This window comes from Carassius carassius, chromosome 13 (assembly GCF_963082965.1).
Source record: "Carassius carassius chromosome 13, fCarCar2.1, whole genome shotgun sequence".
Lineage (NCBI taxonomy): Eukaryota > Metazoa > Chordata > Actinopteri > Cypriniformes > Cyprinidae > Carassius > Carassius carassius.
In genome coordinates this window covers 24326453-24343180 of record NC_081767.1, presented here as the reverse complement: position 1 = coordinate 24343180, position 16728 = coordinate 24326453, and the positions used below count along the sequence as shown (strand labels likewise).

At 43.1% G+C, this 16728-nt stretch overlaps 1 protein-coding gene across 4 annotated transcripts in view; it reads right to left on the bottom strand.

Annotated features, from left to right (window-relative positions):
- LOC132156160 (multiple epidermal growth factor-like domains protein 11) overlaps positions 1–16728 on the bottom strand; it is a 133899-nt gene that overhangs the window by 65285 nt on the left and 51886 nt on the right. For all 4 annotated transcript variants that reach the window (XM_059565048.1, XM_059565051.1, XM_059565050.1 and 1 more), the window contains one exon: positions 9656–9748. In XM_059565048.1, the coding sequence (XP_059421031.1) occupies positions 9656–9748 (93 nt within the window). The remainder of the gene's footprint in view (positions 1–9655; positions 9749–16728) is intronic.

Here is a 16728-nt window from a genome sequence, read left to right as displayed (position 1 = left end):
AGTCATGATAATAACAAAAAGTCAGTTCTTGTCAAGACACTATACTTAACTGACTTAAAGCAACTAGCACATTGACAATGGCCTGTTTTTTAATTTCAGTTTAAATGGGTATATTCCTTCAATTGGGCCTTTAGAACCTCATTGCAGGTTATTTGTTTAGATTTTAACAAAAAAGCTATTTCAATAGATAGCAGACTTGATCACATCTCCTCAGAAAACAATGTAAAGTTTAGAAGAAATGTGGCTGCAGAACAAAAAGAGGCCTGCCAATTTTTATTTTAGAATTAGAAAAAAGCAAGCTTGCATTTCAGCTAGATTCTACTGGCCTGGAATGGGGGTGGACGTTGATAAATGGTTCAAAAGGCTACTAAATATTTTTTCTTTTCAACATTGCTGTGAGACATAAACTGATTATGTTAACAGCACGGATGACTTTAGTGGGGAAAGTCACCACCAGGACCAATAATGTAAATGAGTACATTTATTGACCATTACACGAAATAGCCCATGCTATTCTGACTAAATATGAAGCAGGTGTGTACTGCATTACTTTATTTCACAGGTTTGGGGCAACAAAGATCATTCTTTCAGACCAAGGCACAGAGTCTGTTAACCAGGTTTATAGTTTATTGAATAAAGGAGAAAAAGATCACTATGAATAAAAATTTTCATGTGTGCATAAGGGTTCTGGTTTATACACAACATTTATGGTTCATTGTATACTTATTCTAATGTATGTTTTGCACACGCCACACACAAATATTTTTTAAGCTTTCAGTGCATACATAAATACAACAACAGCAAAGCATATGATAAAAAAGTAAACATAAATGAGCATAAATTAAAAAGTATACGACAGTATAAAACTGAATAGCCAAATCCTCAAGCATCACATTGAAATCGGTAATTGAAAAAAAAAAAACATTTCAAGTTGAAAAATCTCTCGTCTTAAAACTATTTTCAAGTTTAGGATTTAGGACGGTATTTTGAACTATTTGACTTGCCGTACATCCAGTCGTGCTTCTTGCGCACGCTAGTTCTGATCGTACGTATAGTAACTCGGCAACTACGCAAGAATTGTATTATGTTTGCGTAAAGGGAAACAGACATTCCGAGGGGAACAGAATCGACTGCTACACCCATAGACAGTAAAAGAAATGGACACAGCGACCCCACTGGAACTCAATTGAGACAAGTGAAGCCCATTTTTAGCGATTTTTAGCACTTCCGTTTCTGATGCGCAGACTCAAACTAAGCTTGATGATGTCAGCAACCTGTCTGACAGATGTAAATCTTCTAGTAGCTGTGCGTATAAACTGCCATCGTTAATCTTGCAGAGACGGCGAGCTTGAGTGGGGAGTTCTTTGGCATGAGTGAACAGGAGTAAGTATTCTGATTAATTATTTTGTATAGTATTTTAAAATGTAACGCCAGTACGCCATATTAAGTTTGCCAGTGAGCTTCTCCTCCTGTCTGTACGGTAATTTCTCTACTGTGCGACAGAGAGTCGACTGGTTATGACGCAATCGTTAGCCTATTTTTACAAAAACTGTTTCTACGGGGGCATAATGTAACATAGAAGGTAATGAGTCTTTAAACGCCTCAGATGTAAAGTTATTCACTGTCAAAATGACGCCAAAATGAATGGGAGTCAATGGGAATGCTAACGCAAGTGAAGTTCTGCTAAAAGATGGCGGCACGCGGCCGACTTCAACTTCCGGTCGACTTCCTTCCCGCCTGGCTACACCAGCTTCAACCGTCTCGCAAGTGTTGATAGGCTATTACTCGTGAGGTGTAACCAATCAGATAGCGCCGTGGGGGGGACATTGATCAAGTCTGCAGAGTGGTGAATACAGAGAGGCTGTGCGCCAGCCAAAGTAGCGCATTTTAAAATAAAATTGACTTTAATCAAACCACGGATCCGTGATAAGCTTTGTTATCCGTCTAGCCACTAGTGTAGTAGCACTGATCACTTTGAGGGGGGGGTAAATTTATCCCCACCGGGGATAAAAATAATTAAGCAGAGGCAGGGATACATTGACCAGAAAGGGGGAAATCCCACGCATCCCCCCCGGCAAATCGCACCCTGTATACCATCAAAATCTGGCTCAGCCAAACAGTCAATCCAAGGGGCTGCATCACAGTATGTACATTCTCATCTGAAATGAATCATCTGAATAACATTATAGATGACAAAAAGATAACTGTAGAGTTAAAAATAAGGACTGGTTGCTATTATTCGTACATGAACACTGATCAAACGTGATCTGTCTCTCTTAAAACACTTATTTTCACCTAAAATGAAATTAATCTTTTTCTTAGTTGCCAACAGTTCCTGCTCTTTGTTGCCATAGCAGTCAAGCTGCCACAGAACCTGAAAATAATATTCTGCAATGCAAATGTATCTGTGTCCCACTCTACACCCTGACTGGGCAATGTGGGGGAAAAAATCATTTCATGATATATTGTGTAACTTCACAGAGAATCTCATTAGAACTGCAGACAGTTCACTTACAATTTGCAAAACAAAAATCTAAGATAACATTTACAAGCATTTAAACTACAAACAAATGTAATAATTAGTCATTATGCAATTCATTTGTTTTATTACGATAAATAAAAAAGATTTTTTATATATATATATATAAAATCAAAGTAAATTTGACATTTTTTTAAAGTGAACATAAAGTGAAATGAAAAAATAAACAGCCTGCAACATGTTTTTTCAAACCTTTTGATGCCAAATATCTACAAATGTGAAAAATCTGAATACTGGAATCATCTCTGAAGATTCTATGGGACTGAAGACTGAAGTAATGGCTGCTAAATTCAGTTTTGGCATCACATAAATAAATTACATTTTGAATTAAAGCTGCAAGCAGCGATGAACGGGCCCTCGCACCCGGGCTCACCGGCAGCGAGTGGCTTTAGTAAAAAGGTGAACGGTGAGAAATATGTATTTAAAGTCATAAATATAAGTGAAATATATCAAAGTATATTCCATATATGTGTCAATCTTGCTGTTGCCAGCAGGTGGCGCTATCATTATAATGGAATATTGGCCTTCAGATATGTTCAGGCCAGGACTCTTATCGAACATGTGAAGTTTGGGGAAGATTGAACATTTTATGCCTGAGTTACAACAACTTCTCTTGCTGTGATGAGACATCAAATTTTGTCATGGCGCCAGCGCCATGGACACACCCTTTAACATAAACTCAAGATCTACACAATTAACATTGCACAGGCCTTTAGATTAGACTGACCACAAAAAATACATTAATGTCAAAATATTTCTAGGAGAAGTTTGTCGCAGCCTAATATATGTCACTTCCTGTTGCCAGCAGGTGGCGCTATGACTATAATTGAATATGGGCATGTCAATCTGTTCAAGTTCGTAGTCTTATCAAACATGTGAAGTTTGGGGCAGATTGGACATTGTATGTCTGAGTTATAGCAACTTCATTTTTCATGGCGAATCAACAAAATTCCCCAGGCCGCCACGGACACGCCCTTCGACGAAAACTCAAGATCTTTGTAATTTAACATCGCAAAGGCCTTTAGATTAGGCGTACCAAATTTGGTGTTGATCTGAATAAATCTCTAGGAGGAGTTCGTTAAAATACAACGCATGGAAATGGCAAAAATTGCACAAAATTTGCTCATAATATTAAAAATAACCGACTTCCTGTTGGGTTTAGAATTTTGCTCCAAGAGTCTTTTTTGTAGGTATTGGTGTGTTACATGTGTGTGCCAATTTTCGCGCATGTATGTGAAACATAGCTGGAAGGCTGTTGATTTTTTTAGTATAGGTGGCGCTGTCGAGCCACTTTGCCACACCCTCTTCTGAATCCTATATCAGACGAACATTTTAACCAGGTTTGACGCTTGTGCAAAGTTTCATGACTTTTTGAGCATGTTTAAGCCCTCAAAAATGCGATTCATTTTGGAGAAGCGGAAGAATAATAATAAGAAACAGAGCAGATACAATAGGGTCCTCACACCGTCGGTGCTCGGGCCCTAAATATATAACATTTATATTTTATTCTAATTCTAATAATATTGCACATTATTACTATTTTTACTGTATTTTTATCAAATAAATGCAGCTTTGGCTGTCCACAGTTAAACAAAATATTATAGTGTTGGTTGCTTGTTGATAGTCTCATTGACCAACAAACATCAAGTATAACTAGAACATACACCTACATTGGAAAACAAACACCTACTGTAGTGTATAGAGGCAGCTTTGCCTCCCCATTTCAGACTTTCACTGCATGACACTGCTACAAACGCTGTCCCATGTCCTGAACAGACCAATTTTATTGACTGAGCTAAACCAAAATCAACAAACAGCTAAGCAATAAATTATATATGTATGTATGTTGATGTGGGCGTAGCACATATTTCCATGTTAAATCATATTTGATAAAACCTTTGCGTCAAACTGGCATGCGTGTTTCAGGCCATAATGACAATCTAGAGACTGCTGAAGATGTAGCCATCATTAAGACCCAAGCTGCTGAGATACTGTATCAAAATCTATTACACCATGTCTACAGTTGTTGCATTGTGCCACATATGCTTGAGGCTGTCTACACTAGACACGGCAAGCAACCTTTGTAAATCATTTGAAATTTGTGTTAGTACATCATAAACAGAACAAGGTATCAGTTTACTGTCTGGGTTTCGTTGTGTCATCTCATGTCGCGCTGCGCTGCATCCAGTGTAGATAGCATCACTGATTATAATGGGTTGTATAGTATTTTGTTGTGTCGAGTCGCGTTGCTCGCGTCTGGTGTAGATCCCCAAACTCAGCATTCTCTTTGGTCCTCCAATCCACCACTAATTCTCACACTTTGAACAAGTTATCAAATAGAATGAAACCCTGTTGCCAAAGCAGCAGAAATAAATTTAAGACAAGAATCTTAAATAGACTACATGAGATGAGTAATTCATATTTGTGTAAAAGCCTTTATGTCACTTATGACTTTACAGTGACTTTAAGCACCTGAAGCTTTCGGGACAGTCCAAGGTTATATCTCGCATTTGCAGTCTGACAAACATAACAGCTTCATTGTCTTTAGGCAATGGCAGATTGACCTCAGCAGGAGAGAAATGACAGGCCCCTTCTATTCACCGACCTCCCTCTCATTCTCATCTCTTTCATTACATTTCATTTTTATCCCTTCATCCTGTTGATAAGCTCCACCTTTCAGTTATCATTTCTGACCCAAATAGCAGGCTCCTAGTGGGTGCTGCTCCAGTAACGCTGGCCAGCCTCTTTGATGCTGCTCCAGAGCATTAGCGCAAAGCTAGTCACTTCTACTCTCAGGCTCTTCAGTTGCCCAAAAGCAGCTCTGTTTTTCATATCCATATCATCCCTATTGCTTGGCATTATCCTCCATTCATTCAGCATGCACATAATACTCAGCTTTATCTCTCTCATACCTTCTCATTGACTCCACCAGCAGGCATTTCTGCTGGTGACCCAAAGCCCTGGTTGTGATTAACGACGATCTATGACTATTTGTCTCCGTTCTCTCGTAGGATCCTCAAATATGATGACAGAATCCACCCTGGGAAAGCAGAGGTTCCCAGCACTCATCCACACATGAGAGAGAAAGGGAGAAGAGAAATTTACCTTGAATGTCAAAAAAATGATGCACCATTTATGTACGAGTGAAAAAAGAGGTTAGATTTAATTTAAAATTTGGCTCGCATTCCTCATTTCTACAGATAAAAAAGCTCATAAATGAAAAAGCCTGGCCTAACACCCAGTATGGAAATATAAAAGTTATGAATAATGCTTCTGTCTCAATCATCAGGTCTGTTTTAATAAGGTGGATTATTACAGAACAGCACCTGCTCAGAAGAATGCGTGGTCCTCAGAAACATATACCCAGGGGATGATCTTGAGCTTCAGAGGTGGGTTCCTTTCCTCTGTTAAAACCCACAAGTGAATTATGATTTAGAAAAACGGTATAGGTCATTAGTGCCGGTCATGTCTGTGCCTCCTTCACTGTGGCCAGTGCCTCGGAAAGAAAGATGGTGATTTACAGACTGTTGGTAATCATGAAATGGCTCCTTTGTTAATGAAAATGCCAATAGATCCATACAGAGCCTTCTGCAACCATCATTCATTGGTAAATATGGGCAGTAAGTGAGCCACAACCAAGCCGAAATTAACGAATCAGGTCAAAATGCGTCTTGAATGAGAAAATTAGCAAACTTTGGCGTCATGTACATTGATGAGAGCTGTACATCAGTTATTGATGTTGGTCAGAAAGTACTAAGGACTTTCACATACCTACCTCAGCACAGGTCACCAAGGTCAAGAAGTTTGCGGCCCTGCTGTTCTTAACATGAAAGAGCTTTAGTTTGTTGTCCTTCCTTTCTTTCAACACATAAAGTCTAAATACTTAAGTCAATATCTCTATATATCTCAACCTCTAGTCTCTCCTACCACCTGCTTTTTCACCATTTAGCTGATTAGAGAGTGAATGTCGATGGCTTCCTATTTTGTCCCGCAATGTTTCAGCCATAGAGGTAAAGGCCTGTTAACCAATTAATCTTGAGTATCGAATGACAGTCTGTTTGTTTTTCACATGCAGATTGATTCCACCCTGTGCACTAATTATCATTTTAATTATGATGAAGACCATTTCGCCAAGTACTGGGGCAATAAAACAAGCCAGCTTTGTCTAATTCATCTATCCCTTCACCTATCCACCCATCCCATCCATCCATCCATCCATCCATCCCACATCCATTAATTTATCAATCCAGCAATCAACCCATCTATTTATTCATCCATCCATCCATCCATCCACTCTTCCATTCATTTGTCCATCATCCATCACCCTGCCTAGGGGGAAGTCGTGGCCTAATGGTTAGAGAGTCGGACTCGCAATCGAAGGGTTGTGAGTTAGAGTCTTGGGCCTGCAGGAATTGTGGGTGGGGGGAGTGCATGTACAGTGCTCTCTCCACCCTCAATACCATGACTTAGGTGCCCTTGAGCGAGGCATCGAACCCCCAACTGCTCCCTGGGCGCTGCAGCATTAAAAAATGGCTGCCTACTGCTCTGGGTGTGTGTTCACAATGTGTGTGTGTGTGTGTGTGTTCACTGCTCTGTGTGTGTGCACTTTGGATGGGTTAAATGCAGAGCACGAATTCTGAGTATGGGTCACCATACTTGGCTGAATGTCATGTCACTTTCACTTTTGTATTGAATACAGCAGATACAACTGATCAGTTCAATTGATAAACAAAAATCAAAACAGTCAACAGGGAAATTAGATTTTAGATTTAGATTAGATTTTAAAGTAGTAGTAACCGTAAAAAAAAAAAATGGCAAAAATGGCAGGCCATACAACAAGAGACAACATTTATTTTATTGTTATATCAATGTTTCAGAAAAGTTTCTTACAGCAAGCAAGCAATTGTTGCTGTCATTGCCAAACTTTAAATACTTCACATGACAAGCTTGTCAGTCAAACAGAGAGAAAAAAAAGCACAATTATTTTGGACAAGACGATTCTTCATTGGATTTCACTTTTAGGTTTTAAAATAAACCATAATAAATCCTATATGTGACGCAAGTAATTTTATGTTACAATTGTGGTCTGTTTAATGTATGCAAAACACTGAGTGGAAAAAAACTTCAAATTTAATGATACTGATAAAAACAGTTTAAAAACAGCCAGAATCAAAATAACCATTAAATTATTTAAATAAAAATATAAATTAATAAATAACAACTTTTAGAAATAACAAATATATTATTTTAATGGACATAAATAACCATATATATATATATATATATATATATATATATATATATATATATATAAAATACCACTCTCTCAAATACTGATTCAAATGCAACTAACATAATCTTGCATATTTACTGTAAGATGAAACCGGAGGACTTGAATATTAATAGTAGGCCTGTGGTAGGTGTTCATATTGTTGCAGGATGGTTGATTTGTATACTGGTACAATAGGTACAATTTTATTTATTTATTCATTTTTCTCAAATAACAATTGAAGTCCTCATCTTTTTTATGTGTTGAAAAGCTGTGTAATTAGTTATACGAATGTATATCATGCCATAAATTTCCATCTTGTCTAAACTTTCTAGGCTCAAAGTCATTTGGTAGGAATCATTTATCTTTGTGAAGTCTTTGTGATTAAAAAGCTAATAAAATATTTCAACTCAAATTAACATTTTGTGTCTAATTAATTACCTATGTGGCAAGTAACCGTATTACAAGCAGGATAACGTACATCACACAGTAAACCTATTCAGGGTGATGCAAGATACTTCTGAGATAACAACCGGCTGGAAGTACATTATCCCTTACATATTAAAATTAGATTGTGTGTGTGTGTGTGTGTGTGTGTATGTGTGTGTGATTTAAAAATTCAGAATTATTTATTTACACATCTGCATTATATGTTGTACACATTTTTTTGGGCACAATCTGAGCTAGAGTCCTTACGAGGTCAAGAAAATATGATCATATTACCCCAATTTTACAGTCTCTGCACTGGCTACCTATTAAGTTCCGTATCAGTTACAAATTATCATTACTTACCTATAAGGCCCTAAATGGTTTAGCTCCTGCATACCTAACTAGCCTTCTACCACGCTACAACCCATCACGCACCCTAAGGTCACAAAACGCTGGACTTTTGGTAGTTCCTAGGATAGCAAAGTCCACTAAAGGAGGTAGAGCTTTTTCACATTTGGCTCCCAAACTCTGGAATAGCCTTCCTGATAATGTTCGGGGTTCAGACGCACTCTCTCTGTTTAAATCTAGATTAAAAACGCATCTCTTTCGCCAAGCATTCGAATAATGTATCTCTTAAATTGTGAGTGTAGTTGCATCTGCATTTTTATTCTTTAGCTTGGGTTAAACTAATTTTACTTTGTTGGATCAGCAGCTATGCTAATGATGTCTCTATTTTGTTTCTATGTTTGGCCATGGGATTTACATCCCATGGTAACTAGGATTTACACAAGCTCCAGTCTGGATCCAGAACACCTGAGAAGAGATGATGCTGACCCTCAGAGGACCCCAGATGATGCTAACCTTGAATCAACAAACAGAACTAACAATTATTGCTACATGCGTTACTGCATCATATAATTACTATTAATTAATAATATTGATAGTTCATCGTCTAGCTGACTACGTCTTGTATTATTATTATTATTTTTTATTTTTTCTAAAATCCTGTCAAACGTGCACAAACTACTAGCTACTACTAAATATTATAGAAACATAATTTTCTGTAAAGTTGCTTTGTAACGATTTGTATTGTAAAAAGCGCTATACAAAATAAACTTGAATGTTTTGGGTACAATTAGAAATTGGCAAAACATGGATAAACTGAAAAAGATTCCATAATCAAAATAGTGTTTTTTCCTCCCAGAGCTTTAGCACAAAAAGTAACTTGTTAATGCAACTGCATGATTACACAACTCATTCGTCCTCTTTGATTTCCAGCTTTACTTTTTAATACAGTTGGCAAAAGAAGAGTGGGGAGCGAGTAAGTGAGAAACTGGTGCAGCCATTAACTATGTGAGAGTGAGAGGGCCTTAATGAAGTGAACTGTGCTCTCAGAGTTAATGAGAGAGTGAACTCACCACTAGAGCAGTCCAGTCCTCCCCAGCCTGGCTCACACTGACATGTATCAGGAGACACACACCGACCATGGGCACACTCCTCAGTACATTGTGCTATCAGAGAGAGAAGAACAGTTAGACAAATAAACACTTTAAGCATAGCAGAAATATAACAGATATTCTGTTAAAACACTTTGCAGATAATAACTGGAGTTTGAGATCCAAACACAAATAAGTTTTTGGATGTATCATGCATTAGACAGGAATGTGAATTAGCACTGAATGCTATCTAGACATTCTAGGTCTGAGCCTCCCGCAAGACATAATTTAGCTGCCCGCAAATGTCTGCTGATGTGCCGATATGGAGGATAATGACTACACTGGCCATTTTCCAAAGATGGCTGCACTGATGCCTCTTCGCTAGAGCTATCGAACACATCGCAAAGCCCTTCTTACTATCGCATGTTTAAAATGCTCCCTCTGAACACAAGCTAAACGATTTCTTAAGAGACTGAGTCATTGGTCAACATGTCAGTTTATCACATGAACCAGTTGTTCCATGCAAAACGTGCCAACGTAAGCAGCCACAGCCGCAAGAAAACAAGCTGTAAATCCCTCCAAATTTGATCAGCCTGCACTTTGCCACAATATTCTAATGCTGCGCCAGCCTGCCTTCATGCTGTTTATGAAGTGTGCAGTTTCTTGATCATTCCTTTTGAACAACACAGCATCGAATTGATTGTCTCTTGCATTAGTATTCCTGCCCGGGCCCTCACATTCGGTCAGATATTTGGATTCGGACAAGTAATAAAATGACCTACATGGAGTATTTGCCAGTCTTCTTATTTTTTTTTTGACTTTTTTCAGAATTATGAAAATTATGAATTAGAGGGAAAATATATGGCCATTAAGTATGAATAATGCTTAAGGGTGTGAAGGTCACCTGGTTAGCAAGACTCAGACCGACAGGCTCTTATCAGTCAACCCCCAAAGCTTCTGGAACAATCCACTTTGACTGGAATCAGCAGTGACTCTCCAAGTAAAGGCAGAAGAGAGCACGTGCTTCTAGAGATTTTAGCATGAAGAAGGTAACAAAAAAGTGTCAGGTGCTATGATATGTTCTTATCTTTGACCATGAAATATGTGAAGGTTGGTTCTATAAATAACGCAAAGTTAATGTGGCCAGTCATGCATTTCCTTGAAAGAAACCTGATAAACAATGTGATGACCAGCATTTATCTTGTCTGATTAATACGCATATTGTGATACAAAAAAGTCTTTCTTAACCTTCTCAACCTAAACACGAACTCAAAGGTAATGAATTCATGTTCTCATGAAGTGTTATATTGCAATACAGTGGGGTAGGTGTTATTCTGAATAAATTAATTCATAGTAAACTAAGGGATTGGTACTGGGGCTGCTTTCCCCCCTTCTACTCCAATGTGTTCCTTCAACCCACACAAGAGCCACTCAGTGAGATGCTATATTTCAAGTTTTGTCACGTTCACAGGAGCCCCGAAGTATGACACAAATCTTAAATGTCAACACTTTGGGAATAGTGAATTATTTTGGCAAAAGTTGCCCAAACATTTTGTGGTTCTTATGATAATCTGCTTTTTACCACTGAATTGTTTTGAAATATAACTATACTTTTTTATACAAAGGGGAAGGGCTGCATCATTAAGTAATGAAAAATAGCATGTTTTTATGCATTTAAAATGAGTTCACCATCTTTTTTGAAAAAATATTGTAGTATCGTGGTACAGTGCACATTCTATCAGTTGCAGTTCTGGCACCTCCCTCTCAATATAATGTACCGCGCGACATACATTCACATCAAAGGTTGACTCAGCGGTAGAGTTAGACTCACGGACACTGCCCTTCAAAATCACAAAAGTACATTATTTGCATGTGCTTTAATGCCTTGCTGGTTAAAGGGATAGGGAATTTTTTTCACCCAAAAATTTAAATTTGATGTTTATCTGCTTACCCCCAGAGCATCCAAGATGTAGGTGACTTAGTTTCTTCAGCACAATACAAAGATTTTTAAGTCAAACCCTTTCAGTCTATCACTCCTATAATGGGAGTGGATGGGAATCACAGCTAAAACATGCAATAAAAATAAAAAATAAAAAAAATAATAAAACAAAACGTACTCGGTTACTAAACGTAACCTCGGTTCTCTCTAGAAGAGCGAACGAGTACTGCGTCTTAGCTAAGACGCTACGGGAAAAGTCTCTTTTCACGAAATACTGAAGCAAAAAATTATCCTTAATTTTGTATTTTTGTAAAGCGCATTTGCAGCAGTACACAGCCATAGGCGAGACGGCTCGTTCGCTCATTGGCTTGTTCTGCGGCAACTGCACAGCCTATCGAGCGCGGGCTGATACAACATCAGACCAATAAGGGCGCTTCGCGCCCTTCTTGCCACTTCCCGCCGAAACGGGTGTGGCCCAACCTATAAAAGGAGCTCGAAAAGGCTGACTCACCTGATTTATTTCATCGCCGAAGCGAACCAGAGTGAATCGTGCGCACGGCAGAGAACGCAGTACTCGTTCGCTCTTCTAGAGAGAACCGAGGTTACGTTTAGTAACCGAGTACGTTCTCTTACGAGAGCTCTCTCGTACTGCGTCTTAGCTAAGACGCTACGGGAACCCAATGTAAAACGCCGTGCGCGCAGGGATCACACACCAATAAACCTGAAGCAACGCCCAGGATTTACAGTGCACAGTCACCTGAGGGACTCACAGAGAGTCCAGGACAGAAAAGGGAAAAAGCCCTCCGTCCCATATCTAGCAGCATCCGTAGATGCGGCAATATGACGTCACACAGCCGAGGCAAGGCCTGACCAATGTGGCAATGCGGGTCTTACGCAATACTGCCCATATAACAGTCGGCAGCGCATAGCGCTCGTGAACTCAGAATTCCCCTCAGGGCCCTGATTCGCCTATACCGACAGCAGCCTTGCTTGCAAGGTGGGAACCTCCAGGTTATAGAACCTGATAAATGTAGACGGCGAGGCCCAACCTGCCGCCATACATATATCCTGCAAGGAGATCCCAGTAGACCACGCCCACGACGAGGCGATGCCTCTTGTGGAGTGTGCTCTGACGCCCAACAGGCACTGAAGGCCCCTGGAAGCGTAAGCTAACGCTATGGCGTCAACTATCCATCTGGATAGAGTCTGTCTCGAAACAGCCATTCCCTTGGAACGCCCACCGAACGAGACAAATAGCTGCTCCGTCTGCCGAAAGGCAGCAGAGCGAGACACATAAGCTCTTAAAACCCTGACAGGGCAAAGAAGACTCGAGTCTCCATCCTCCCCTGACACCTGCAGGGCAGACAGGGCAATAACCTGAGCCCGAAACGGTGTGTTGAGGGATTTCGGCACATAACCGTGCCTAGGTTTGAGTATGACTCTTGAGTCATTGGGCCCAAACTCCAAGCACGACTGGCTCACCGAGAGCGCGTGCAAATCACCCACACGCTTCACAGAAGCGAGAGCCAACAAGAATACTGTCTTGAACGACAGATGCTGAAGGCTAATCGATTGGATAGGCTTGAAAGGGGGACCTTTCAAGGCCTCCAAAACCGCCGCGAGGTCCCACATAGGGACTGACGGAGGTCTGGGAGGATTCAGCCTCCTAGCTCCTCTGAGGAACCGGATGACTAAATCATTCCTTCCTATTGACTGACCGGACGCCGTTTCAGAAAACGCCGCGATGGCAGCCACATAAACTTTGAGCGTGGATGGGGCTCTGCCCTTATCCAACAGCTCCTGAAGGAAGGAGAGGACCTCCGTCACCTCACAACTAAGGGGTGAATAACCTCGAGCTGTGCACCAGCTGGAGAACACCGACCACTTCGAGGCATACAGACGTCGTGTCGACGGAGCTCTAGCCTGAGTGATGGTATTTAGCACTCCCACTGCGAGATCAGCGGGTAACCATTGAGTGCCCATACATAGAGGGACCACAACTCCGGTTGAGGGTGCCAAATCGAGCCCCTGGCCTGCGAGAGGAGGTCTCTCCTCAACGGTACCGGCCACGGGGCGACATCTGCTAACTGCATCAAATCTGGGAACCATGGTTGGTTCTTCCAAAGAGGTGCTACAAGCAGTATTGAACATCTCGTTTCTCTCACCCGTTCTATCACCTGCGGAAGGAGGGAGACGGGAGGGAACGCATAAAGCGGGCAGCACGGCCATCTCCGTGACAGCGCGCTTTCGTTCTTGGAAAAGAACGCGGGGCAGTGAGCGTTTTCGTGGGACACAAAGAGGTCCACCTCCGCCATGCCAAATCTCTCCCACAACAGCCGGACTGTTTGCGGGTGTAGAGACCATTCGCCCGTAGGAACATTGCCTCTGGACAGCCTGTCTGGACCCAGATTCTGCAGTCCAGGCACATGCACTGCTCTCAGCGAGCGCACGTTGCGCTGAGCCCAAATCAGGAGGCGTTCCGTCAGCCTGCACAGGTTTCGGGACCCGAGACCGACCTGGCGATTTATGTAGGACACCACGGACATGTTGTCCGAACGGACTATGACGTGGTGATCCTTGATATGGGGACAAAAGCGCGTCAGCGCGTTCTCCACTGCCAGCATTTCCAGGCAGTTGATATGATGGAGCTTTTCCCGTTCTGACCATAGGCCAAAGGACGGTCTGCCTTCGAGCAGCGCTCCGTCGACACCATTTTCACACTCGGGGAAGTCCCCAGGCTTACACCTGATCGGTACCAGCCGTTCGCTGTCCAAGGTGCTAGAGCCGCAACACAGCTCTGATCGACCTTGAAATGCAGCCGGCCAGACGCCCACGCTCTGCGCGGCACCCGAGCCTTCAGCCAGAACTGCAGGGGGCGCATGCGGAGCAGGCCCAGCCGCAGAACCGGAGATGCTGAGGCCATGAAACCCAGCATCTTTTGACAGTGTTTGAGCGCCACAGTCGCGCCACAGCGGAAAGAACTCGCTGCACGCTGAATGCCCATCGCGCGCTGTGGTGACAGCCGCGCCGTCATGGAACACGAGTTCAGAACTATACCCAGAAACAGGATCGTCTGACTGGGGTTCAGCGAACTCTTCACCCAATTGACACTGAGGCCGAGCTTCTCGAGGTGATCGAGTAAAACGGCTCTGTGGTCCATGAGCTCCGCTCATGATCGGGCCAGAACCAGCCAGTCGTCCAAATAATTCAGCACTCGTGTGCCTCTGAGTCTAAGAGGAGCGAGCGCAGAATCCATGCACCTCGTAAACGTACGAGGAGCTACGGACAAGCCGAATGGCAGGACTGCAAACTGGTATTCCTGGCCCTCGAAGGCGAATCTCAATTATCGCCTGTGGTTTGACGCTATCTGTATTTGAAAATACGCGTCCTTCAGATCTATTGACATGAACCAGTCCCCTCTGCGAATCTGCGCGAGGAGCTTCCTGGTCGTGAGCATTTTGAAACTGCGTTTCATCAATGCCTGTTCAGCTGTCTTAGATCCAGTATGGGCCGGAGACCCCCGTCTCTCTTGGGCACCAGAAAGTATCTGCTGTACAGCCCCCCCTCGCTTTGAGACACAGGCTCTACAGCCCCTTTGCTCAACAGTTTTGATATTTCGGCCCGAAGTATGTGTGCTACTTCTGTTTTGACCGTAGTTTCGACGCGCGCTGAAAAGCACGGTGGGCGTCGAGAAAACTGTAGCGAGTAGCCTCTCTTTATAATGCCTAGCACCCAATCCGAAACCCCTGGAAGCACTGACCATGCATCTGCATGAATGGCTAAGGGCTGGATGCGAAACGCGCTCTGTTGACTGGGCAACGGCGGCGCTCGAGTGTGCTGCGCATCTGAGGCGGGGAGCGCGCTGATCACAGCGGGCAGATCGCTCTTCCTCGACCCCGTTCCGGCGCTTAACCGACTGGAGGGAGGCTGAGCGGGTCCCGTGGGACTCGATATATCTGCGAGTAACCGTGGGCTGCATGTGTGCACTTTTACCACTTTCAACTCGCTGTCTGCCTGTGCAGAATGTACGTGCACGGGCCTCGTTTTTACAGAAGCCCCGCGCCGTATGTGACATAGTGTATGTGGGCACTGGGAAGTGGGCACGTTTACTATGCGGCGCGCTCGACCGATCTGTGTCGATCTTATGTGCGCTAGCCCTGTGTGCAGGGCTGTGCTTACATGTGGAGATGGGCACTGGGTAGTGGGCATCGTCACTGCATTTATAGCACCATCGGCCGTGGCCGGACGAGCATGCACGGGTTTCGTTTTTACAGAAACCACATGACGCGTGTGACATAGTAATTGTGGGCACTGAGGGGTGGGCACGTTTACTATGCAGTGTGCGCGACCGACTTGAGTCGACATTATGGGCGCAGGCCCTGTGTGCAGGGCTGTGCTTACATGTGGAGATGGGCACTGAGGAGTGGGCATCGTCACTACATTTATAGCACCATCGGCCGTGGCCGGACGAACGTGCACGGGTTTCGTTTTTACAGAAACCACATGACGCGTGTGACATAGTGATTGTGGGCACTGAGGAGTGGGCACGTCTACTATGTAGTGCGCGTGATCGACTTGAGTCGCTTTTATAGGCGCGAGCCCTGTGTGAAGGGCTGTGCTTATATGCGGAGATGGGCACTGAGCAGTGGGCATCGTCACTACATTTATAGCACCTTCGGCCGTGGCCGGGACACCAGGAATTACACCTTTTTCGGGAAATATCTGGGTAGCCGTGATAACGGTTTTCGTGTGCAGGCAAGCGGGCAACCGTACAGGCTTGCGCATTGCAAACAACGCTGAAACAGTCACAATCTCTGGAAACTGAAACAGCGGCGCGCTTAGGTGAGAGCCCGGCCGCAGCGGAACTCGTACACCGGCGCTTCGATGAAGCAGCCATCGTGTGTAGTGCCGACGCAGCGTCATGCAGCATGCGTAGATGGCTTTCCCAGGATGGCTTCGGGGCTCCCGGCCTCACCGTAATCCTCTGCCGCGGTCCCCGCGGCGTGGGGCGACGGCCAGTAGAGCGAGAACGGGGGTCTCGAGCTGCGTTGCTGAAGCTGTTGTGATAACGGCTTTTGTGTGCAGGCAAGCGGGCAACTGTGCAGGCTTGCGCATT